The sequence below is a fragment of the Salvelinus fontinalis genome, chromosome 3, assembly GCF_029448725.1.
Source record: "Salvelinus fontinalis isolate EN_2023a chromosome 3, ASM2944872v1, whole genome shotgun sequence".
Classification (NCBI taxonomy): domain Eukaryota; kingdom Metazoa; phylum Chordata; class Actinopteri; order Salmoniformes; family Salmonidae; genus Salvelinus; species Salvelinus fontinalis.
The window spans coordinates 24105598-24129731 of NC_074667.1; the positions used below are offsets into that span (position 1 = coordinate 24105598).

Below are 24134 nucleotides of genomic sequence, written 5' to 3' on the forward strand. Positions count from 1 at the left end.
GATGGAAAGACCAGCCTCGAACCAAGTTTGAGCTGTTTTGAAAAGAGCTGTCATAGTCGTACACATTTCCATAAAACATAAAACATTTTGGGGAATTGCCTCAGGAAATGTGTTAGAAGAAGGTTTGATTTAGGACGGTTGGCTCCAGTTTTGCCTAGATGTCCAAAATGTGATGTGCCATGGCATTGGCCTATATTGTATGTGTCCTGCTTGTTGTTAAAGGTACAGCTAGCCTTTAACTATAACTGCTTCTCATTTAGGAAATTCAACTCACGTAGGTGAATAATAAACATATCTGGATAGGTAGAATTACACCAGGCTAGGGCCTCCCGAGTGGCGCAGCGGTCTAAGGCACTGCATCGCAGCGCTAGAGGCGTCACTACAAATCCGGGTTCAAGCCCAGACTGTGTCCCACCCGGCTGCGACCAATAGACTTATGAGGCAATGCACAATTGGCCCAGCGTCGTCTGGGATAGGGAAGGGTTTGGCCGGCCAGGATGTCCTTGTCCCATTGCGGTCTAGTGACTCCTGTGGTGGGCTGGGCACATGCACGCTGACACGGTCACCAGTTGTGTTTCCTCTGACACATTGGTGCTTCCGGGTTAAGCAGTGTGGCTTGGCAGAGTTGTGTTTCGGAGGAGACACCTTTGCCTCTTCTGAGTCTGTACTGGAGTTGCAGTGATGGGGCAAGACTGTAGCTACCTATTGGGGAGAAAAGGGGGTATATGTGTGTGTGTGTGTGTGTATATATCCAGAAATATACCAGGGTAAATTTATCTCCACTTTCAAATATTATTCAAATATGGTCATTTGAGTCTCCACAAGTCATATAAAAATGGCACATGACCATTAGGACACACCTAAGGAATTCTTATTGGAAATAAAAGTGTCCTCACACAAAATCCACAGTCTTGTGGGGTGGTGACGTAAGCACCAGTGGTTAAAATCCTGTGGATTTTTTTTTCTTGTACACTTGGACCTTTGCCCACCCCATGCCCCAAAAATGCTATCTAGCTAGCTCCCCCTGGCTATTACTAAGCCAATGTCCCTACTAATTCTACTCCATAGGCCTGCTGCTTATGGCACTGTAGCATATTGGCTCAAATTAAGATCCTTTGTCTGTAAGTCTATATATGGTGTCAAATAAAGTTTCACATAGCAACCACTGTCTTTTTGTGAAATACTCATCACACTCATATTTCACTGGATTTTATAAGACCATAAGGAAGACTTAATGGGGTGTGATCTAAAGGCAACAGCAGTGACAGCTCCTTTGGTTACAGTCAACACAGAATAGGGCTCAGTGACAATGTCATTATCACTATAAGTTCATGTATAGTTTTGACTGCTCCATTTTGGATTAGTTTCACCCCTGACCCCTGTCTATCAAGAACCGAAAATTTCTACTGAATACACCCACAAGAAAAAATACTACAGTTTACTATAAGAGTACTACAGTACTTACTATAGAATTCTGTAGTAAACTGTAGCATACTGTAGGATACTATACCCCACACTGCAGTATTTCTTGATCATGTGTAGTACTTAGTATAAAATTGTTTTGTATACTGTAGAATACCATAATTAATATTACAGTAATGTCCCCAAAAACACTACCATTTTTTAACTATAGCAATACTACAGCATTGAATTTGCATATTCCCCTCCCCAAAATCCTAATTTGTGCCACCCATAAGTGAGAAACTTACATGCCAAGTATAGGCTCATATATTGTGTTTCCTAAAGATTAGCCAGCAGCCTCCCACCCTGCATCCTCCTGTTAGCTTGCCTCTGAAGCTAAGCAGGGTTGGTCCTGGATTGGAGACCAAATGCTGTAGAAAGTGGTATTGGAGGGCCAGTAGGAGGCACTCTTTCCTCTGGTAAAAAAAGAAAAGAAATAAAAGCATCCCAGGGCAATGATTGGGGACATTGCCCTGTGTAGGGTGCAGTCTTTTGGATGGGAAGTTAAATGGGGGACCTGACTCTCTGTTGTCACTAAAGATCCCATGGCACTTATCGTAAGGGTGTTAACCCTGGTGTCCGGTCTGAATTCCCAATCTGACCATCATGGCCGCCTAATCATTCCCAGCTTCCAATTAGCTCATTCCTCTCCCCTGTAAATATTCTCCAGGTTGTTGCTGTAAATGAGATTGTGTTCTCATAAGATATTATATTTTAATGTAACCTTTATTTAACTAGGCAAGTCAGTTAAGAACAAATTCTTATTTACAATGACGGCCTACCCCGGCCAATTGTGCGCCGCTCTATGGGACTCCCAGTCATGGCCGGATGTGACGCAGCCTGGATTCGAACCAAGGACTGTAGTGACACCTCTTTCACTGAGATGCTGCGCCATTCGGGGGCCAGAAGCTCTGGAATATCCGTTTAGACCCCAGTCCTACCTACCTACAAGTTGTGGAACATGTGCTCTTTAAGTATTTGTCCAGTAGGTTTCTTCAAGGAGAAAGCCCACACTTCTATATCAAAGATAATTAAAACGAAAACAATACAGTAAATAATGCAGTAATTTCCCCCAAATCACTACAGTAAATACTACAGTCTGAAATCCCCCTACAGTAAATATTGCCGTATATTACAGTCTGCAACAACACTGCAGGAAATACTATAGTATTTATATTATAGTATACTGTAGTATTTCTTCATGTGGACATTCTACTGAAATTCTACCAAATGTTTGATCTTCATCAATGAATGCATTACATAGAGGGAAGCCATTTTATCTCCATGTTCTCACTTAGCCATTCAAGCCTCTGCAACAGAGTAACCATTGTTCTATACTCATACACTATGAGACGAGTGTAGAGATAAGAGAGTGACTGCAGTACTGGACTGGCATTGTGTTATGTGTATGTAGCTAGTCCATTGTGAAATAGACACTTATTGCTTATTGGAAATGTTTTCATGTGCAGTACATGATTTTGTATACAGTACATTTCAATCACAGATGAAGACAGTAGGTTACTTAAGACAGAAATGATAGCAGGGAGTTGGTCAGGGAGGATGTGTAGGTGTATAACGCAAACGTCTAAAATGTGTGTTCGAATCTCATCACGGATAACTTTAGTTTTTTTCCGATACTTTACTACTTACTACTTTTTATCTACTTTGCAACTACTTAGCATGTTAGCTAGCCCTTCCCTTAACCCTAACCTTAACCCTTTAACCTAACTTCTAAACCTAACCCTTTAACTACTTAACTAGCATGTTGACTAACCCTAACCCTTAGCCTAGCTAACTTTAGCAACCTAGCTAGCCTAGCTAATGTTAGCCACATCAAATTGGAATTCGTGTAATGTACACGAATGCGTTATGAAGAAAGAAAATTGCATAATACACACAATGCGTTGTGATGAAAATCGTTTAATGCACATGGAAAAGTGGACTTTATCGTGTGCCTGTCACAAATTTCGAATGAGTAATCTGTGTCTATTTCACAATAAGCTTTGATGGTGTGTTGAGCTAGTCTGCATCAGTAAGTGGTTTAATGTAGCCTACTTCTACTCCAACACGTGGGCTACAGTGATGAGTGAAAGCACGTCTCACAAGCCATGAATGTGCGCTTTATGTACTGAACCAGACTATGGCTGTGTCCCAATCCAAAGGCAGTATCCTTGTCGATTGGGACACACACACAGCCTAATGGCTCCAATTGTGGGTCACCGAGCTTAGTTATCATGACTCAGCAAGTTAGAGATTTTTTTTTAACCATAAGTCACTATTAAATGTTGTTCGAAAAGCATTAGTGTGCCGTGGGGTAAGCCGTGGGTGGGAATGGAGTTCCTATAAGGAAAATACACAACAGGAACTCCGTCGGGTAGCCTAGCGGTTAAGAGTGTTGTGTCAGTAACCGAAAAGTCACTGGTTTGAATCCCCAAGCTGAATAGGTGAAAATCTATCAATGTACCCTTGAGCAAGGCACTTTACTCTAAGTGCTCTGGATAAGAGTGTCTGCTAAATGATATGTAACCATTTAGCAGACAGAGAGAGAGAGAGAGAGAGAGAGAGAGAGAGAGAGAGAGAGAGAGAGAGAGAGAGAGAGAGAGAGAGAGAGAGAGAGAGAGAGAGAGAGAGAGAGAGAGAGAGAGAGAGAGGAGAGAGAGAGAGAGAGAGAGAGAGAGAGAGAGAGAGAGAGAGAGAGAGAGAGAGAGAGAGAGAGAGAGAGAGAGAGAGAGAGAGAGAGAGAGGCAAGCAGAGATCAATCATAGGCAAGCAGAGATCAATCATAGGCAAGCAGAGATCAATCATAGGCAAGCAGAGATCAATCATAGGCAAGCAGAGATCAATCATAGGCAAGCTGAGGAGATTGCTGGAGAGATTGAATGGGATATAGATCATTGCTGAGAGAGGAGGTTGATGGCTGAGGGTTATAGCATGTTGGTTGCTGGTATGTACTGTATTAGTTGTTGCTGGGAGCAGTTGGTATGTTTTGTGTGAGTGTAACGCGCGAACCAGGGACCTTCTGCATACATCAACAACAGTCACCCACGAAGCGTCGTTACCCATCGCTCCACAAAAGCCAGAGCAAGGGGCAACACTACTAATAGGTTTCAGAGTAAGTGACGTAACTGATTGAAACGCTACTAGCGCGTACCCGCTAACTAGCTAGCCATTTCACATCCGTTACATGAGATTGTTGCTCAGATAGAGCTGATTTGATGTCCTTTGTTTCTTAGTTTGTTTGATATTCTGTTTAATTTGTTCCCAGGGGGAAGGGAAAGGCACCTAGGGAGTGCTTAGGCAAGAGGCCCGCGGGCATACATATATATACCTGTAGTATATTCAGTGTCTAGGCACACTAGGTAAGACCTGGGCGGACCACCCCCTGTATTTTGGTTAGCGCACCAGGTGGTGCTAAATTAGGTGGGTAGGCAGGTTAGATAGGAGGGGGGGCTTTGACATTTACTTAATTTGCTTTGGTTCCGACCAGCCCCTTTTCCCCATATTACCGTGTAAAGGAATAAAATCCTAGTAAATGGTCCATTTTGCTTTTTGTCGTCCTCTCACACCTGCAGTCCCATACCTCTTTCACTTCACGGGGAGTTGAGTTGTAGCAGGGTGTTGCGTTCCCTCTTCATAGAGGCGTGCGTAACAATGTCCCTCATGTCATGTGCTGTACTGTATGTCACCATTCTGTTGACAAAGAGGGAAAGGAGTAGAATTGGCCTTCACAGTTATCTGCTGATGTAGCAGAACAGATTGCACACAACACCCTCCTTCTATTCAGTTGGGAGTGCTTCTCCTCTCTCTCTTTATCTTTCTCTCTTTCTTTACTTCATCCCCACAGCCCTTCGCTTACACTTCAGCTACGTTACAGGTGTCGCGTCGCCATCAGCATCGTATCAATTTGACGTTCTACCTGCTACACCGGAAACCGTCCAAAATCAATTTTATTTCTCATTATTTCAATTCACAAGATAGAATGAACGCGCGTCAGCCATCGAGAATTGAACTTTGACGATTCTTGAGCTTGGACGCTGCCATTGGACTCAGAATATCAGCTTTCATTGATATCAAAGGAATCACTCCCTCAACGGCTTATGGCTGTAGTGTAGCGAGGTGGCTACTCTGCCATAGATTTATTTGATCATTTTAAAACACAATACAACCAGACATGTGGATAATGCATTTAAATTAATCGAGGATGCCACAAAAAAAGGTTGAAAACATATTTTCATTGAGGTCCTCTTAAATAAATGCCAAAACACAATTACAAACGTAACAGACTGAGCCTTCTAGGCATACTTGAGTTACATTTATAATAGTTCATTATTTTCCCCCAAAAATACTTGTATAGAGCTTTTCAAATAATCTCAAAAGCGCATTTAAAGGTAAAACAACAAACAAAACATTTAAATGACGAAGATTGAAACCCTCAGTTGACTTGGGATGAAGTTGAGGCAGTTTGAGTTGAAAAGGCAGTGGAGGAGGCATCGATGGGACAGCCAAGGAGAAACAAAGACAGTCTGAAGAAACAGGATCGGCGCTATTCAACAGCACACCACACCTGCTTCTCTGAATGGTCAGTCAGTCCATTGGAGCTGCTTCTCAGGTACTGGTCCTCCATTACCAGGAATTTCTCTCTCTCTCTCTCTCTCTCTGTCTCTGTCTCTGTCTCTGTCTCTGTCTCTGTCTCTCTCTCTGTCTCTCTGTCTCTCTGTCTCTCTCTCTCTCTCTCTCTCTCTGTCTGTGTGTGCATCCGTCCTGAGTCAGTCACATCACCTGAAGCGTGGGATTGGGATCATGTTCTTCGGGCTAGGGGTTCTTGTCTCATTCATCGAGCTATGTGAAAGCTCCATAGGCTCCGCTCAGCAATCAGCCCGTGGTGATCTGTACTTCCTGTTCACATGCAATTGCATTCACTATTTGATTGACTGAATCGCAATTTGGACTTTGACTCATGCGAACCACCTGTAGAACATTATGTGCCCAGTATGTACTGTATGTTGTGTAATTCTCCGTTTTAAAAGATTCCTGTTGGTGCGGGTGTTTCTCCTTCGCGCTAAGCTAGCGTGCATTTGGTTTGTTTATTTCTGCTTGGAGATAAAGGTATCTTATATTAAAGCTGGTGACATTTTCCCTGACATCAGTCTTCAAAATTCACGCTGACGCCACTCCATAGGAATTGCTCTCTCTGAACCCTCCAAGCTTTACAGTATATCATTGTTGAACAATAAAGACTTGTTTAAACTCAAAACTCTCTCTCTCTCCCTCCCCTCCAGTCTCCACATGCATCACCACCTCTAAGAAGCCGGCGCCCCCGCCCGTGCCACCCCGCACCACCTCCAAGCCCTACATCTCTGTGACGGTGCAGAGCAGCACTGAGTCGGCCCAGGACACCTACCTAGATCACCAGTCTGAGCGCGACCGCCGCAGCGAAACCATCACCAGCCAGTCTAGCCAGGCACACAGCAACTCCTCCGACAGCCTCGACAGCACGCGCGCCAACAGCCTGGCTCGGGGTGTCCCTCGGCCTATCCCCATGCCCGTCGCCACCCACCGGGAACCCATCGCCGCCACCGTCCACCACGCCACCACCGGGACTGAGACCAATGACTCCCAGCATGAACCCCTGAGGACAGGCGCCAACAGAGGGAGCCTGACAGCAGAGGAGCCACGAGCGGACTTCGTGCCCCGGAGAAAGCTCTCCTCCATAGGGATACAGGTTGGAGCGAGTCGTTACAGTTTAGTTAACGACGATATGGTATAGTCAGTGACGTTACGGTAATATCAGTGACATTACGGTAATATCAGTGACGTTATGGTACTGTCTGTGACGTTATGGTACTGTCTGTGACGTTATGGTACTGTCTGTGACGTTATGGTACTGTCTGTGACGTTATGGTACTGTCTGTGACGTTAAAGTACTGTCAGTGACATTATGGTATTGTCAGTGACGTTACGGTACTGTCTGTCACGTTATGGTACTGTCTGTGATGTTAAAGTACTGTCAGTGGTGTTACTGTATAGTCAGTTGTGTTACAGTGGAGTCATTAACGTTTCATTAGATTCAGGAATATCACAGTATGTTTCTTAGTGTTTGAGGTAAAAAGCTAGAGTAAGTGTGGCTGTGGTACAAGTTTGGCAGTATGGCTCAGGTCCAGCACTGGACTGGCATGCAACCATTGGGCTGATGGAGGCTATTTAAACCTAACCATTGATCATTTTAAAGAATAACCAAACAGTGAACTGCGCTAATTAAACATGTATTTTTCTTATGCTTACAGCTCATATGGGGCATGCTGAATTAGAATTTTGAAAAAGTGCCATCTGGAAAATGAAAAACTCAAGAGTTCTCCCCATCCTTGCCTGAGGCAAACATTATGCTTTCACTTAATTATTTAATATAGATTTTTTTTCAGACTGTCTCTAGAATGAGGCAGCTGGGGAGGGGGGTTTGCGCGATGCCAATGGTCAGATCTCACAATGCCTGCAGAAGTGTTTACTGTCTCTGGAACCAAATAAAAATGATATATTGTAGCAATCTTCTGAGGCGTGCAGATCGACTGCAAAAAATATGACCTGGAGCACCACAAATTTTCTCCCGGAATTAACCTTTTCCAGGTGACAAATGCTTTGTATTGAAGACTGTTTTTTGATTGGTTGTTAGGTTGACTGCATTCAGGAGGAAGTCCAGCGAGAGGAGACACCTCCATTGGCCAGATTCCAGTCAATCGGAATCCAGGCGGACGACGGCTGGTAAGTGCACTTCCTGTCCCGTTTGTGACTCCCGTTCATTTCTCCTCTACACAATAAAATGCTGCCTAAATATATTCATTTCCGAGGGGCCATTTTGATGTAGACACTGAGAAAATATACATAATGTGAGAAAACAGTTACACACCTGCTATGTTGCCATGAGCACACACTATTTACATAAGCGATTTTTTAAATGACGCATGCGACGTTTGAAAGTCATTCTGTGGTTCTGTGGCGTAGTACTTGTCATGTAGTTTACAAAGTTTCGCAATATTTTGAATGCCAGGAAGTCTTTGCATGCCACACTCGGCTTCACTCCCCTTTGTTCCTTCTCTTTGACCTCCCTCCGAGTTTTCATGCTGTTTTGCAAATACCAGCTGGTTGTCAGAATTATCTCACTATTTGAATACATCTGAATGTGGCCTTTGTCAGTTGATATCTTAGACAGAGCCTAAACAAAGAGCCTCCATACCGGAATGTCCACCGATAACATACTCATTTTCAAAACACCACCTCCAAGTCCTATTTCTAATTAAAACATCAATGCTATTTATTGGCACCCCATACCAACTATTAAAGTATGCATTTTACCTCCCTCCCCCATCTATTATTATTATTATTATTATTATCCTATTCTTAACCATGGATATTCAGTCTGCCGAGTATCCATAGTATTTCCACAGATGAACGTCTATTCCCCTGTTTGGTGTTTCCTGTTCTATCACTTCAATCGGAAGGTAGCATTGTAGCCAAGGTCAGACAAAGGTCAGGGTTTGCGCTAACAGACCATTCCCCAGCCAAGCCCTTTACCCGTACACGTGATGAGACATAGAGATAGATAGAGATCGAACTTGCCACAAAAGCCTTGCGATGGCATGTGCACTGCAATGGAGGGCTTTCACTATTTTAACGTTGTCAACTGTGTGGTATGCTCTCGATCCATCTCTATGGTTTAGGCTATATTCGGTGTCTCCTGTCGACTGCCTCCAAGCTGAGAGCACCACCGCATCATGTCGACAAGGCAATGCTACACTGTGATCGATATCCATCTTCTGTTTTTATACCTGTATTGATCAGTAGAGGATGTAGTGCCTGCTGTTGAGAACATTCCTTGGTTTGTTTTGTAGCGGGAAAAGGCTAGGTCGTATTTTTGTCCTCTAGTCTTTGTTATGGATGGTTGGCTCAGTTAAAGAAGCAGTTGGGGTTGGTTTGACTTTGGTTGGCTTTTGATTGCAGGTTGGTGTTAGGTTGCAGGTTTACTTCTACTTATCCATTGTTTTGACAGAATAACATTATTAGAGATGCAATGTCTGTTTTGCCATCGATATTGGTGGAGCATTGACCACTTTCTATTTTCTCACTGTTTTGTGTGTTTTTTCAGGCTCAGTCGCTCCAGTAGCATGGCCTCCAAGCAGGAGACAGACTCTGACACACAGGACCTTCCCATCAACTCGCACGCCAACTCCCACGCCAAGCCCGCCGCCGAGAAGAAGAGCATGGTCAACAGCGCCTGCCAATCCATGGTGTCGCCCCCGTGCAGCGGCCAGGTCAGCAAGGGCAACGGATCAAATCCCACCGTTGACACCAGTACGTCGCCACCTCCGCTTCGGCATATCCTCAACCGCTCCACCACACGGTCCGACGACTCCGACTCCTTCTCCGAGAGCATGGACCCAGCCCTGGACCCCTCATCCCTGCCCCCTCCAGACCCCTGGCTGGAGAGCGGGAACGGAAATAGCGGTAGCGGGAACCCTAATGCGGTGCCCCCTCCAGGCCCTGCCTGCCGGAGGGACGGACACTGGTTCCTCAAGCTGCTGCAGGCGGAGACGGGCCGCATGGAGGGCTGGTGCCAGCAGATGGAGCAAGAGACCAAAGACAACCAGCTCTCAGAGGAGGGTAAGGCAACTAATCGTTCTATTCTTGCAGGACATATACAAACAATTGCCTACCCTAGTTACAACTATCATTGACCGCTTTCATTTGAAAATGTTTGCTCCTCTGCAGACATAATGATCATGAACCTATCAGAAAGTAGGTCATACCCTGACAACAGACTATGCTCCGGGACAAACCTCTCCATAACGCAACTCTATGCAAAGTTTTTCTGAGATGACATAATGTAGCCTATTCTTTTGGAAAGAGCCCCCACTAACATCCACATCATGCGGATGGACTGATCTACAAAGTGGTTTGACCTGAACTGACCTGATCCGAAGGTTCAAAGCCTGGAAGTAGGGTTCAACCACAGGACTCACACACAAACACACACACACACACCCTGCTGTGGATGAGGCGGTAATACCTGGGGTTAACACACAGACAGACCTGTTATCCCAGAATTACACTAATCTACTCTGGACCGGATTACAGACCCAGATAATATTAACGCCTCAACATCAGGCTGACACAGCACACAAGAGAGAGTAGGCCTGACACACACACACACACACACACACACACACAGTGCACAGTCCTGACACAACATCTCAGTGAAGCACAAACCAAGAACAAGCAACGGTCACGTATGTGTGTATCTGCGCGTGTACAGTGTATGCGTGCTCACATGTGCATTTCTCTCACTGTTGGCAAGATCGAGTCGACATCGAATCGGATTACTCCAGGACCATAGAAATACCTGGTTCCGCTGGTCCCTATTCTCAATGCCATAAACTTATCATCCAGCAGTGGTCAGATTTCACCAATGCAGATGTTTGTTCTACTTATGATGCAGCAGCAAAACCATGTCATAAAGACTGGATGAAGAAGACTCAAGTATCTATAGATGCTAAGAGGGCTGCCTTTTTAAGAGAGGATAACACTGTCTGTTACATTGTGATCCTCTCGTGTTGCCCCCCTTATGGGGTCATTCTGACATGGTCATTTTGACATGGCCTTAACATCCATCTCTAGTCTAGACACCCAACATTAGCTTGGGTTCATTTTGGTAACGTTGTTGGCATGTTTTGCTGTTATAATGGAATGTGGGCGGCAGCGTAGCCTAGTGGTTAGAGCGTTGGACTAGTAACCGGAAGGTTGCAAGTTCAAATCCCCCGAGCTGACAAGGTACAAATCTGTCGTTCTGCCCCTGAACAGGCAGTTAACCCACTGTTCCTAGGCCGTCATTGAAAATAAGAATTTGTTCTTAACTGACTTGCCTAGTTAAATAAAGGTAAAAATAAAAAATAAAAAAAATAATGGAATGTTCTGGTTAAAACAGGTTGTTCTCCCTCGCAAATCCTCTTGTTTCTCCCTGTGTGACAAATCCTTTTCACAGATTCCCTTGTGTGCTAGCTTTCGATGTAGTTGTACAGATAGGGGGACGTGTGTAGACAACTACATTTCTCTCAAGATGGTAGTGTTCTAAGTATTTACTCAGTACATGGCAGAACACTGTCTTGTTGTTTTTGAGACAGTACGGAAATGGATGTACAGTAAGACCTGATACACATCAGTAGCTATGGGAAGAGTGTATTACCATTAGCCTAGTTTGGGGTTTCATTCCTGAGTGAAACAATAGACATTCAAGGCACTCCATTGATTAGTGTTGTATTCCAAATGCACAGCAAAGTGTGTGAGTCTTGTGTGTCTGGTCTGTCTGTGCTGTCTGTGTGTCTGGTCTGTCTGTACTGTCTGTGTGTCTGGTCTGTCTGGTCTGTCTTGTCTTGTCTCTCTGCCTGTGTGTCTGTCTGTCTGTTTGAGTCAATCTGTGTGTGTGTGTTTTTGTTATCTGCAGTGTTGGGGAAGGTCCGCAGTGCAGTGGGCAGTGCTCAGCTCCTCATGACCAAGAAATTTGAGCAGTTCAGAGGGCTGTGTGAACAAAACTTGGTAAGTATCACCTCTGCATATTCCAACTCACCCATACACACATCACATAAACAGACAGAACAATACTACCCCATGACAACAACATCAAATTACTAGACCAAACAATGTTTGTTATGCCACCACAACATCATCACATAACCAGACAAAACAACACTACCCTACAAAAACATCCCCAGACAAAACAACATCACCACACTCCCAGACAAAACAATACTATTCCATACTCTACACGCACATCAAATAACCAGACATTACAAAAAAGCACCAAAAAAAAGAAATTCCACATCTGACCATACACACATCACATCATTAGGCAAACACAGGCCACATGAAATGCGACTGAGAGATTAGCATTAGATAAGTGACAAGCTGAACGCTAACAGGCAGTAAGGTCAATGTAAAATGAATTGTTCGGCCTTTTCCACGACCTGAGTGGTTAAGCTCCCTTAAAAAGTCGGACATGTCTCTCTGCATCCCATCATTCCACTGATCTCATGATCTCAGTACAGCGGACTCAGACAATGACAGACCCAATCAGTAGGATAAGACTGACATTCTGCAAACGATTGCATTTTGCCGGTTGCGTCCTCTTGTAGCCTCTTCTCGGGGGAATTCAGTGTCATCATTGACTGAGTGTTTTACGTTCTCTCAAAGTGCAGTTATTCAGACAGAGGACCAATAATCCATGGATGTTAACACCGTTTTTATGAATAATGATCATGTGGTCATAAAGTTCAGTGTGCGTATCATTGTAGAAAGAGGTACCGATTGTGTTCAATGAGTCGGTTGTAATGTGAGTCAGTTTTAATGCCACCATGTTGTTGAACTCGTGTTTTACATTAATGGTTGTGTTTTGAACCTTTGGGCTATGCTGTCCTTTGCTGATATAATTCTATCAAAAGGCATCTATGTTCAGAAGAAATGGTCTGACATCCAATACAACTTCTATCCTACAAATAAACTCCAATTATTTTGTATTTATTGGACAATTACCTGTTGGGATTTTTTTCCCCCTATCATTACACAACATGTCCCTTTTGAAGGAGAAATGTTATTCAGAAACCAGATAATTTCTCTCAATACATACAATTTTTAGCTGGAAACAGTTAGTTCTACCATATTTTGTTGTGTTGTTTAAATCCCACAGAACGAGAATGGTCCCCCTATCTGACAATCCTGAAAGCACAACTAGCATGATTATGCCAGCGCGTCGAGCCAAAAGGCTCTGGATTGGGTTTGAAAACCAAGTCTAGTTGCACAGATGGCAGGAAACGCAAGCATTTTTATTATAAAAAAAAAAAAACATTTTAGCAGACTCTCTTATCCAGAGTGACTTACAGTAGTGAGTGCATACATTTTTCATACCGGTCCCCTGTGGGAATTGAACCCACAACCGCCAGGCTCTACCAACTGAGCCACACAAGACCCAACCATAACCAGGGAGACCCAACCATAACAAAGAATAGTCTGGTAGCACATTAGTCACAGAACACGTGGATCAGGTGGAGAAAACAAGTCGAAGTGTGACCGTCAAGCTGACTTAGCTTGCAGGGCAAAACAGAGTGCCACCCAAGTCACTATACAGTCAGTATACTGCTTATGTAAAGTGGTCATTCTACCTTGCGTTAAGGGACTTATTGTGCTTTTTATTTCATTTGACTTCTTAAATACTTTATAAAGCAGGGGGAAATGTATTTTTTCAAGGGAGACCCCAAGACAGCGGCGTAGGTTTTTACGGAGGCGCATATCAAATGGCAATACAGTAGCACACTTGAGGGCAAGGACAAACAACATCTGCACATTCCGACAGAATGATTTACACAAACTCGTTCCCGGGGTCCCCAAGGGGTGCATGTTTCGTTTTCTGCCCTAACACTACACAGCTGATTCAAATAATCAAAGCTTGGCGACGAGTTGATCATTTGAATCACCCGTGTAGCGCTAGGGCAAAAACCAAAACTTGTACCCCCTGGGGTCCCCAGGGCCGAGTTTGGGAAACGCTGATCTATTCAGTGGGACGGAGGTCTTCACTGACGTTGTGTTGTAGGACAGCTCCCTCTAGTATCAAAAGTGGACAAAGCAAGACTCAATGAATTTCAAATCTCTTCTTTATCCCTCTCTTGTTTTCTTCCTCATCATTTCCCTCTCCCCCTCTAACATTTTCACTATTTCTCTCTCTCCCCCCCCTCTCCCACCTACTCCCCCATTTCTCTTCTTTTTTTTCTCCCTCCCTCCAGAATGTGAACGCCAACCCGCGGCCCACAGCCCAGGACCTGGCGGGCTTCTGGGACCTACTGCAGCTCTCCATCGAGGACATCAGCCTCAAATTCGACGAGCTCTACCAACTCAAGTCCAGCGACTGGCAGTCCCCTGCCGTGGCCCACTCGCCCCCTGAGCGGAAGGTACTTCCCACCCCTGCTGCCCAGTGCCCAGACTGGGGTAGGAAAGCCGCCGAAACTGGCCTCTCTCCTCCCTCCCCATCTCCCCTCTCTCTTCTCCCCGTCCCTGTGTGAGGGGAACATTTTAAAGGGGCTTCCCAGCCCAATGTAAAGGGGGCTAGAGAGAAGCCACCTCCCTTTACACATGCATGGTGTTCAATCTCAAAGAGGGCAGTTTGTTTTGGACTGTTTCTGCGCTTTCAGCCCCTCCTTTGAGCATGCATGTCGCAGGTAAAAATAAATGCTCCGGTCTGAAGTCGAACTTGCATGGCAATGGCAAAGGTTGCGTCACGTCATGGAATGCGGCCTGGCTTTCGCTCTATCTTGGATGTGTGTGCACGCGCGTGTGTAGGGAGCGGTTAGTTAGTTTGATGGCTGCTGGATTGACTGTAGTGGAAATAGTACGTTTTGGTGAGTATTTGGGTGGATGTGCGCTTCAACTGCTTTGAGTTCACGCCGAGTTCATGTCACTCCTTCTGCAGTGACATTGCATTACATTCAGTGTGATTCATCGAATGGGATACACTTCATTTGAACTGTACGTCATAACAGCATCAATATGTGTTATGTCTCGTTAAGTTACATTAATATTGTGACACTTTTATGGCGTACGGCCAAATAGAGTGTGACCATTTCATGTTCTTGTCATATTATTCACCCAGGTATTTGTTCAGTGTCTACTCTGACAAAGTGTCACCTTCAATCTCCTATATTCAACCTATTTTATCTGTGTTGTCCATATAATTGGCTCTGTGTCAAGTTAGCCACCTTGTACATTTTATTGTAGAAAGCTTCATCGTAATCAAATGTCCCTGTCAAAGATCTACGTTAATCAAATGAAATTCACAATGCTCTTTGTTGCAACCTCTGCATTACCCTCCGTTGTTTCGTTGCTTTCAGAATAAAACCTTGTATCTCCAAAACTGAAACAAACTGAAACCATGTATGAACATACATTCACGAAAGCTATTAATCAGATGCTATTTTGAATACTTTTTCTTGGTCCTAAAGTCATAAAATATTACAAGTGGGGAGTTACTGCTTTTAATGGAGTTACAAGGGTTTCTTCCAACAGCAACAACGCCTTGCATCCTCTCACTCTCTCATCTCTCCCCCCTCCACCCCCCCCCCTCCCCCAACCCCTTCTCTCTCCCGTGTCTCTCTTTCCCATGTCTTTTCTGCCCCCTTGTGGTTGACTCCGTCCATTGTGGCCCACCACCACCAGGAGGACAAGAAAGAGCCCCCTCCTCCAGTGCCAAAGAAGCCCGGTAAGGGGAGGCCGGTGCTGGGCCGCGAGAAGAGCGCCGACTCCGCCTCGTCCACCTCTTCGGCGGAGAAGCAGCGGACGGAGGCCCGCAAGCGCCTACTGGCTGCCAAGAGGGCCGCCTCGGTCCGGCAGAACTCGGCCACGGAGAGCGCCGACAGCATCGAGATCTATGTCCCTGAGGCCCAGACTCGCCTCTAAGAGAGAGAAACTGGGATGGCAGAGGGAGAGAGGGGGGAGGGGGGGGTCTTCTCACCACACACAGGGTAGTCTGGTCTTAGTGGCCGCAAGTCTACAGTAGATGGAGTGAGAAACAAAGAGAGAGAGAGAACTTTTGGGCTGTAGACGATATGGGGAATGCTTGTCTCCTCTCACGAGGCTGCAATGGAAAAACCTAAACCACAGCCTTTGTTACTATTTTTAGAACTTTTTTGAGGTTATTTTATTAAGATCCCCATTAGCTCTTGCGAAAGCAGCAGCTACTCTTCCTGGGGTCCACACAAAACATGAAACACGTCATAATACAGAACATTAATAGACAAGAACAGCATACATGTAAAACGTTGCACATAGCCTACATACCAGTACATACACACAAAACTCTTGAGTATTACGCAAATTATGACATTTTTTATTGATGATGGTATTATTATTATCTCCTAAAGAAACTATATCAAGACTATTTTAGATGTACCTGTATCTTGGCTATAAGAGATCTAATATGCGGACAGAGTAAGCGTTTGTGCTTTCCAAAGCCCCTCCCTCTCCCTTGCCTTGGCCAACCCATAGTTTGCACAACACCACCATGTGGTCAAACGTACACACACTTATTCAGAGGAGCGCGCACACACACACACACACACACGCGCATCAGACCCACAGCTATCAATGTCTTCCTGGTGCTTTTTTGTTCTCATTGTTTTCTTCTGTTTTGTATGAGCCTTTGCCTGCAGTTCTAGATTCGTGAGCAGTTTCGGAAAGCAGGGCACCGAAAACTGAATTAGGAAATAGAGGATCGGGGGTATTTAACGTCAAATATCACAACTTCTATATATAAGTGAGATCTATTGAAAGCATCATGTATGTTTTTGTCCGACCTTTGTTAAGGATGTATATGAAAAAAACAATCGGTACTTTATAACTGACTCAAACTACACTTACACATCAGTATTTACTGGAGTAACGTTTGAAGATCCTACTTTTCCATTGAGATGATATTGTTTTCTGACATTTTTGGTCTGAGGATGTATTCATCAGCCAGTGTCCACAGTCCCATGACAATGGCCACACTTTGCGCTCGCATGTGTCTCCATTGGTCTGTGAATTTACTAATCGGTCCTTTTTATAAGGCACCACACAGGGGGGGGGGGGGGGGGGGGGGGGGGGGATGACTGAAACCTGGTGGAAACGCTCCTTTAATTGTCCATGGCAAAATATTTCGCTACGTTGTTCCCTAATGAATACAACCATGGTGTAGGTATATCAGATCAATTGAATATAATTCAGGTTTTGTGGAAAACTTGCACGTAGAGGGGTTAGACATGACCACCATTGAGAACTGTCCCGCTGGGAAAAATGTGATTGAGTTTTGTATTGTTTCCTTGTTATTTCAGGATGCTTTTAACAACGTTATCATGTTGCATCATTGTGGCTATTTCATTGAACATTTTCAAAAGTCTGCGGGTTTTATAAAGTAGGTACTTTCAAGCAACTCCAGCTTGTTGCGGCAGCAATATAATTCAAAATGGTTTCTTTCCCAAACTTCTGCCTCAACTTCCCTCTCTACAATTCACCTTGTTTTTTAAATTGTAAATGAGTTTGCACAGATGCTGGTGTGTTTCCCATACGGGACCACTACTCAGTTTGCATGGGAAAGTTGTGGTCAATTCCACCTCAAATTCCAGTCACTTCAACCATAATTCCATTTAAAATCTCTATAGGAGAGCAAATGAAACTAAGGCCAATTCAGACTTGAGGTTAAGCATCAAATAACTTTGACTAATGCCTGCTAAATGACAGTATTGTATTCGACTATTCTCCACACTGCACACACCCATGTAAATGGTCTGTGATTCACTGCACTGCATATTCAGTGCTACTGTATGGCTTTTCTCACATCACAGTTCCTGACCAGACGGCCTCTTCAAAAGAGATGGAGAAAGGAAAGGACACAACTCGAGGAGACTAAAGAAAGGATTAGGAGACTAGGAGAGGAAACTGCTTTAGACTATTTCAGTAGCACTGTTTGAAACCATGTTGGAAGCTCTCTTACCCCCCCCCCCCCCCACCCCCCCTACAGGTAATAGTTTGCACTACATCTCAATTGTCCATGACAGTTTTGGAGGGAAGGATTTCATTCTTGAATGTAGAAGAAGACATTGTTTGTATTACATTTTTTTTAACTAAGCACCCTGTCATACCACTGCCTACCACTTGTTGTAGTTTTATTTACGTTAAATATCATCCCTAGATACTTACACATTTTTGAATTGAGACAAATGATTACATCTCTATTATAGTACATCTCTTTGTAATTTCTTTGCCATCATTTATTTTTTTGAAAATGCTGTTGGTACTTTAACAAAAAAAGAAATGCATTACCTTTCTGCCTGTGTGGGAAGTATAGCCATCTGGTGATTCACTCTCTCAAGAGGCCTGTAAAAGTGGAAAATGGAATGATTCCAGTCAAGTAATAACAAATAGAGTAATCTCTCATCTCACAAAACACAGTAACTTTGTCAAATGAAAATATCGGTAATACATTCTTTATCTGGGTGTGAGAGATCAATACGTTTGAAATTCAATGGTATTTAATTCACCACTAGGGGACATTTATTAGAGGGTACCTGTCAAAAGTTGGTGATTTACAAATGATGAGACCCTGATGGAGACAGCTTGCTGTCAAAAGCATTAGTGACTAAATAATTGCATCGGAGCTACTAGAGTGTGTGGCGTTTTTTTTTTTCTCTGAAATGTTTTGCTTTCTCTAAAAGACTCCCGCGGTTGTGGGGCGACTCCAGGGGGGGCGTCCCAAACGGCACCCTATTCCCTACAAAGTGAACTAGCTTTTACTTTTCAAAAGTAATGCACTGTTTAGGGAGTAGGGTGCAATTTGAGACAAATTCTATAAAAAGGCAGAGTGAACTGTATACTACCAGGGAACAGCATTTTCACAGTTGGTCATTACAAAAATGCTTCCGACCATACATTTCCAACCAGTACTGTTTTTTTTTTTTATAGCTAATTAAGCCTTTTTGTGGTAGCCAGATACTGGTTCATTGTGTTTGTTTCTTGTTGTTTGACAAAACACGGAAGAATGTAGTCTCCTCCCCCTTCTCACTATCTCTCACATACTATGACCAACTGCTATTGAATGTGCTGTGCCCAATTCCACATGGTTTCCCCTTTGCTACACATGGCTAGGGCATGCAGTAGTGACAGGGAACTCTACCTACATCTTTACTATATGTCAGAGTAAACACCAATGTGTTTTCTTCCATTTCTCCTTCTCATCACCCAACATGTTCTCCTGCACCATATTGCTAGCCACAAACACTACCTTTCCCTGCTAATGAATTAGTGGTTCTTCTGTTGTTCCAATGGCTCAGTCTGTTGAAGATGGTGCTTGCAACACCAGGGTCACCACAGGGGGACATATACAATGTGTTCACTTGAATAAAAACGACATTCACTTTTACTTAAATCATTCCAACCATGTGCCTGGTTGCTTGTCAGCTAGTTGCTCCATTTCTCGTTTCTCGTTTTGGGGGTTATTTTCCTCCCTACCACCACAGTGACAGAATAGCCTGAGCATCAGGCTTTGCATTGGAATGGCCTGTGTTTATTGGCCATCATACCCCCTCCTGGGAAAAGGTCGGTCTTGATTGCAGCCTATTGTTTGCTGTTGTGTGTTTGCCTGAATCGCTGATGGCCCCCTCTGCTCTGCTCAGTAAACGGCGGGGTGTCAATGGCTCTTCTCCCTCTCTGTGAATAAGTCATCTCCAGGCTTTATGTGACAATCACTTGTCATTGGTGATTTGATTCTTTACCAGGAAGGGGGTTGGTGTGTCTGACCAGTTGTGTTCTTGGTTTGCTGTTGTGACCAATGTAGTTAGACGAGGGTATTTGTTTATCATGCTTATTCTGGACCATTCCAACTCGTTTCTCTGGTGTTTTGTAATCCAGTGCCTTGGACTTGGATTTGGACGCAATCTGTTATAACATGAGGCTCCCGAGTGGCGCGGTGGTCTAAGGTACTGTATCTCAGTGCAAGATGCATCACTGCAGTAGCTGGTTCGAATTCAGGCTGCACCACATTGGGAGTCCCATAGGACGGTGCACAATTTGGCCCAGCGTCGTCCGGGTCTGGCTGGGGTAGGCCGTCATTGTAAATAAAATTTGTTCTCAACTGACTTGCCTAGGTAAAAAAAATATAAACTACATATTGGTAAAATGAGGGCAGTGGAAGGTAGGCCAAGAAAGAAGATAAGTAGATTGCTAGATTGCACAAAGCAATTGATATTGTAAGTCGGTAGCAGGGTAATGGTTATATGAAGAAAATAATGAAACTGACTGTATCAATACTGATAAGAATGGATGTCTCCCCCTATCACTACACTGGGGCTCCGGCCGAACCCTTCTGGCCTTCCAAAACCACTCCCAGACACCGGTTTTCCAAGGTGGTTTCCCATCCAAGCACTAATCAGGGATAATCCTGTTAGTTTCAGAGGAAAGACAACAGAGATCTGTCAACACTGCCAGCTCTATTTCGATTTGAGTCAGTTTCTGACAGGAATTGAAATAATTGAATATGCATATGGTGAGAGTGCGAGGCAGAGAGAGAGCGGGAGAGAGGGATGGAGTGCGTCAAGGACAAAATAGCTATTACAGGATGACAGAAAGACAGTCCACTTCTGCTCTAATCTGCGTGGACACGTAAGTGACAGCAACTGTCTGTCCCTGAGAGACTACGGCAGAGGCTTGTCTCATACATTTAAACAACCCACTGCTCCAATACACAAAACCCGAGGGACACACCAAGGCCAATTTCCTCAAGATGTTTCACCAATGTCCTGATTCTCTGTAGGCATGAAAGATCTTATGACAAGTGTCGAGGTGTTTTAAAACATACTGTTTTAAGCGTTTGTTTTGGAGATTAGATATAGGCTTTACCCAGGCGTATTGGATTGGTCGATATTCACAATGTCCCATTTTGCTTGAAATTATGAAGCCATTGATTTGTTTAGAGGAAATCTAGTGACTTACAACATTATCATGGTCACTTTGGTGTAGATTACACAGTGTATACTGACTTGATGTGTTCCGTGAAACTGCATTTGACCATGCTGTTTTCTTGCATTAAAAGTATTCACTTGATATTCTTATAAGTTGTAGGTCTGCATTGGTAGCAAATCTCACCAGGAAGAGACGTTTTAGACTGTCATATAATTAACAGCTCTTGTTTATTATAATGGTGTTTTCAAGGCTTACAATATTGGTAAAGTGTGGCCATGTTCCAATTCCTTACTGCATTTAGTGATACTGTTTGTCTTTCACACTTAACCTCCTTATACTTTAGAAGTCTTTTTCACATCACCAGTTTTGACTTGACTCATCTGTGCTGTTAGTGAGCATGACATATTAGGGTGGTCAACAATCTTTTTGGATGTGTTCACTATGGAATTCTGACTACGGGACATTTCTTGAACGTTTTTCTACATCGTCAAACTTCTAGAAGACATGACTGTCGTGGTGGACACTTGCTTTCTCACTTGGACTCACAGCAAACTAATTTCTGTGAGACTGAAGTCACTTTGAACTGATTTACAGTACATGACTCTCAAGGCTAGGATACAACAATACATTTCAGGGGGTGCCCAGATAGGGTACTCCAGGATAGGAGTACATGTCATGCCACTCCCTGGTCCAAAGGCCTACGAAGCAAAAATAAGCCCCCTCCTGAATTGTCTGTCCACTTTACTTTGTACCCTTGGCCTACAAGGGTTGGGAGAGGGAAAGAACCAATGCTCTTACCACAGGAGAAATTAAGCAAAAAAGAGAGGCACTATAACAAACAATAATGAAATATTTTATGAAATAAGCACATATTTTATTGACTAGGATTTGTTCATTATTGATAATGCTATACAAGTTAGGCTGTATATGTCAGGGTTTTCGGTTTAGTGTAAAAGGTTGAGATGAAATGAAATTAGATTTACTATGATTCCTGTGACTATATCTACTCTAGTAACATTAAAGCATATTATGAAATACTAAATGAATTGAGTAAATTGGTTTCATGCTAAGTTGAACATGTTATGATAAAGTAATTCACTAGCCCGGTACCAGATCTGTTTGTGATGTCTTGGCGTATGGTCATTGTAACGCAGCACAAACAGATCTGGGACCAGCTAGTAATTCCCCATGTGCTCATCAAAATCACATTCTGTTGTAAATAAGAACTAAATCTGAACGCAGAGAACCGCTTAATCTTTTACAATGTTGTAGATTTATTTATACAATTTCAAAGAGCTCATTTGTTCAAATATGTACTGTATAATGAAGAGAGAATATCATTCAATAAATTGCACACAATACTTTCTCAAAATGTTCACAATTGTTATTTTGTTCATCCTTTTTGGGTTGATGGGTGTCAGATTATTTTGATATAGTGAGTAAACCGATTACAGTCTATGATATATTTTGATAATATAGTATTTGATCTAGACCACTGAGACTATAATCTATATGAGGGTTTCTTATGGGTCGGGACCCAAAGTGGGCCTTGGGCATGTGATACATGGGTCGCGAGTTATGAGAATACATCTATAATCACACACTATTTCTTTTTAATTTGGGTCGTTGGAGGATGATTTGGGTCACAGGAGGACGTTCAATTTCTAATTTGGGTCTCAAGCTGATAAAGTTTAACCCCCTTGTTTTTTCCCCACATTTTGTTGCGTTACAAAGTGGGATTGAAATGCATTTCATTGTGATTTATTTTTGTCATTGATCTTCACAAAATACTATATAATGTCAAAGTGAAAAGATATTTCATTTTTATTAATTTGTTAAAAAAATAATTACATACATAACCAGTCAAATGTTTGGACACACCTACTCATTCAAGGATTTTTCTTTATTTGTACTATTTTCTACATATAATAGGGAAGACATCAAAACTATGAAATAACACATATGGAATCATGTAGTAAGAAAAAAAAAGTTAAACAAATCGAAATAAATTTTATATTTGAGATTCTTCAAAGTAGCCACTTTTTTCCTTGATGACAGCTTTGCACGCTCTTGGCATTCTCTCAACCAGAGAATGCCAAGGAAAGGACGACCCAGAGTTACTTATGCTGCAGAGGTTAAGTTCATTCGAGTTACCAGCCTCAGAATTTGCAGCCCAAATAAATGCTTCACAGAGTTCAAGTAACATACAACATCTCAACATCAACTGTTCAGAAGAGACTGCGTGAATCAGGCCTTTATGGTCGAATTGCTGCAAAGAAACCACTACTAAAGGACACCAATAAGATGAAGAGACTTGCTTGGGTCAAGAAACACGAGCAATGAACATTAGAACGCCGATAGAAATCTGTCCTTTTGTCTGATGAGTCCAAATTTGAGATTTTTGGTTTCAACTGCCATGTCTTTGTGAGACGCAGAGTAGGTGAACGGATGATCTCCGTATGTGTAGTTCCCACCGTGAAGCATGGAGGAGGAGGTGTGATGGTGTGGGGGTGCTTAGAATTCAACGCACAGCATTCTGCAGTGATAAGCCATCCCATCTGGTTTGCGCTGAGTGGGACTATCATTTGTTTTTCAACAGGACAATGACCCAACACACCTCCAGGCTGTGTAAGGGCCATTTGACCAAGAAAGAGAGTGATGAAGTGCTCCATCAGATGACCTGGCCTCAACAATCATCCGACCTAAACTCCACTGAGATGGTTTGGGATGAGTTGGACCGCAGAGTGAAGGAAAAGCAGCCAACAAGTGCTTAGCATATCAAATCAAATCAAATCAAATCAAATTTTATTTGTCACATACACATGGTTAGCAGATGTTAATGTGAGTGTAGCGAAATGCTTGTGCTTCTAGTTCCGACAAGTGGTCCCGTGTGGCTCAGTTGGTAGAGCATGGCGCTTGCAACGCCAGGGTTGTGGGTTCAATTCCCACGGGGGGACCAGGGTTCAATTCCCACGGGGGGACCAGGATGAATATGTATGAACTTTCCAATTTGTAAGTCGCTCTGGATAAGAGCGTCTGCTAAATGACTTAAATGTATGTAAATGTAATGCAGTAATAACCAACAAGTAATCTAACCTAACAATTCCACAACTACTACCTTATACACACAAGTGTAAAGGGATAAAGAATATGTA

General features: G+C 43.4%; 1 protein-coding gene and 1 pseudogene across 8 annotated transcripts in view; both read left to right on the forward strand.

Moving 5' to 3' along the window:
• LOC129841435 (disks large-associated protein 4-like) overlaps positions 1 to 22351 on the forward strand; it is a 243014-nt gene extending 220663 nt beyond the window's left edge. For 7 of the 8 annotated variants that reach the window (XM_055909702.1, XM_055909710.1, XM_055909727.1 and 4 more), the window contains 6 exons: positions 6741 to 7183; positions 8129 to 8217; positions 9599 to 10113; positions 11951 to 12042; positions 14280 to 14444; positions 15706 to 22351. In XM_055909702.1, coding sequence (XP_055765677.1) covers positions 6741 to 7183; positions 8129 to 8217; positions 9599 to 10113; positions 11951 to 12042; positions 14280 to 14444; positions 15706 to 15945 — 1544 coding nt within the window. In that variant the 3' untranslated portion in view covers positions 15946 to 22351. Of the gene's footprint in view, positions 1 to 6740; positions 7184 to 8128; positions 8218 to 9598; positions 10114 to 11950; positions 12043 to 14279; positions 14482 to 15705 lie in introns of all 8 variants that reach the window. The other variant, XM_055909761.1, reaches the window with a different exon arrangement.
• LOC129851656 (U7 small nuclear RNA) lies at positions 2417 to 2473 on the forward strand (annotated as a pseudogene).
• Positions 22352 to 24134: the final 1783 nt, after the last annotated feature.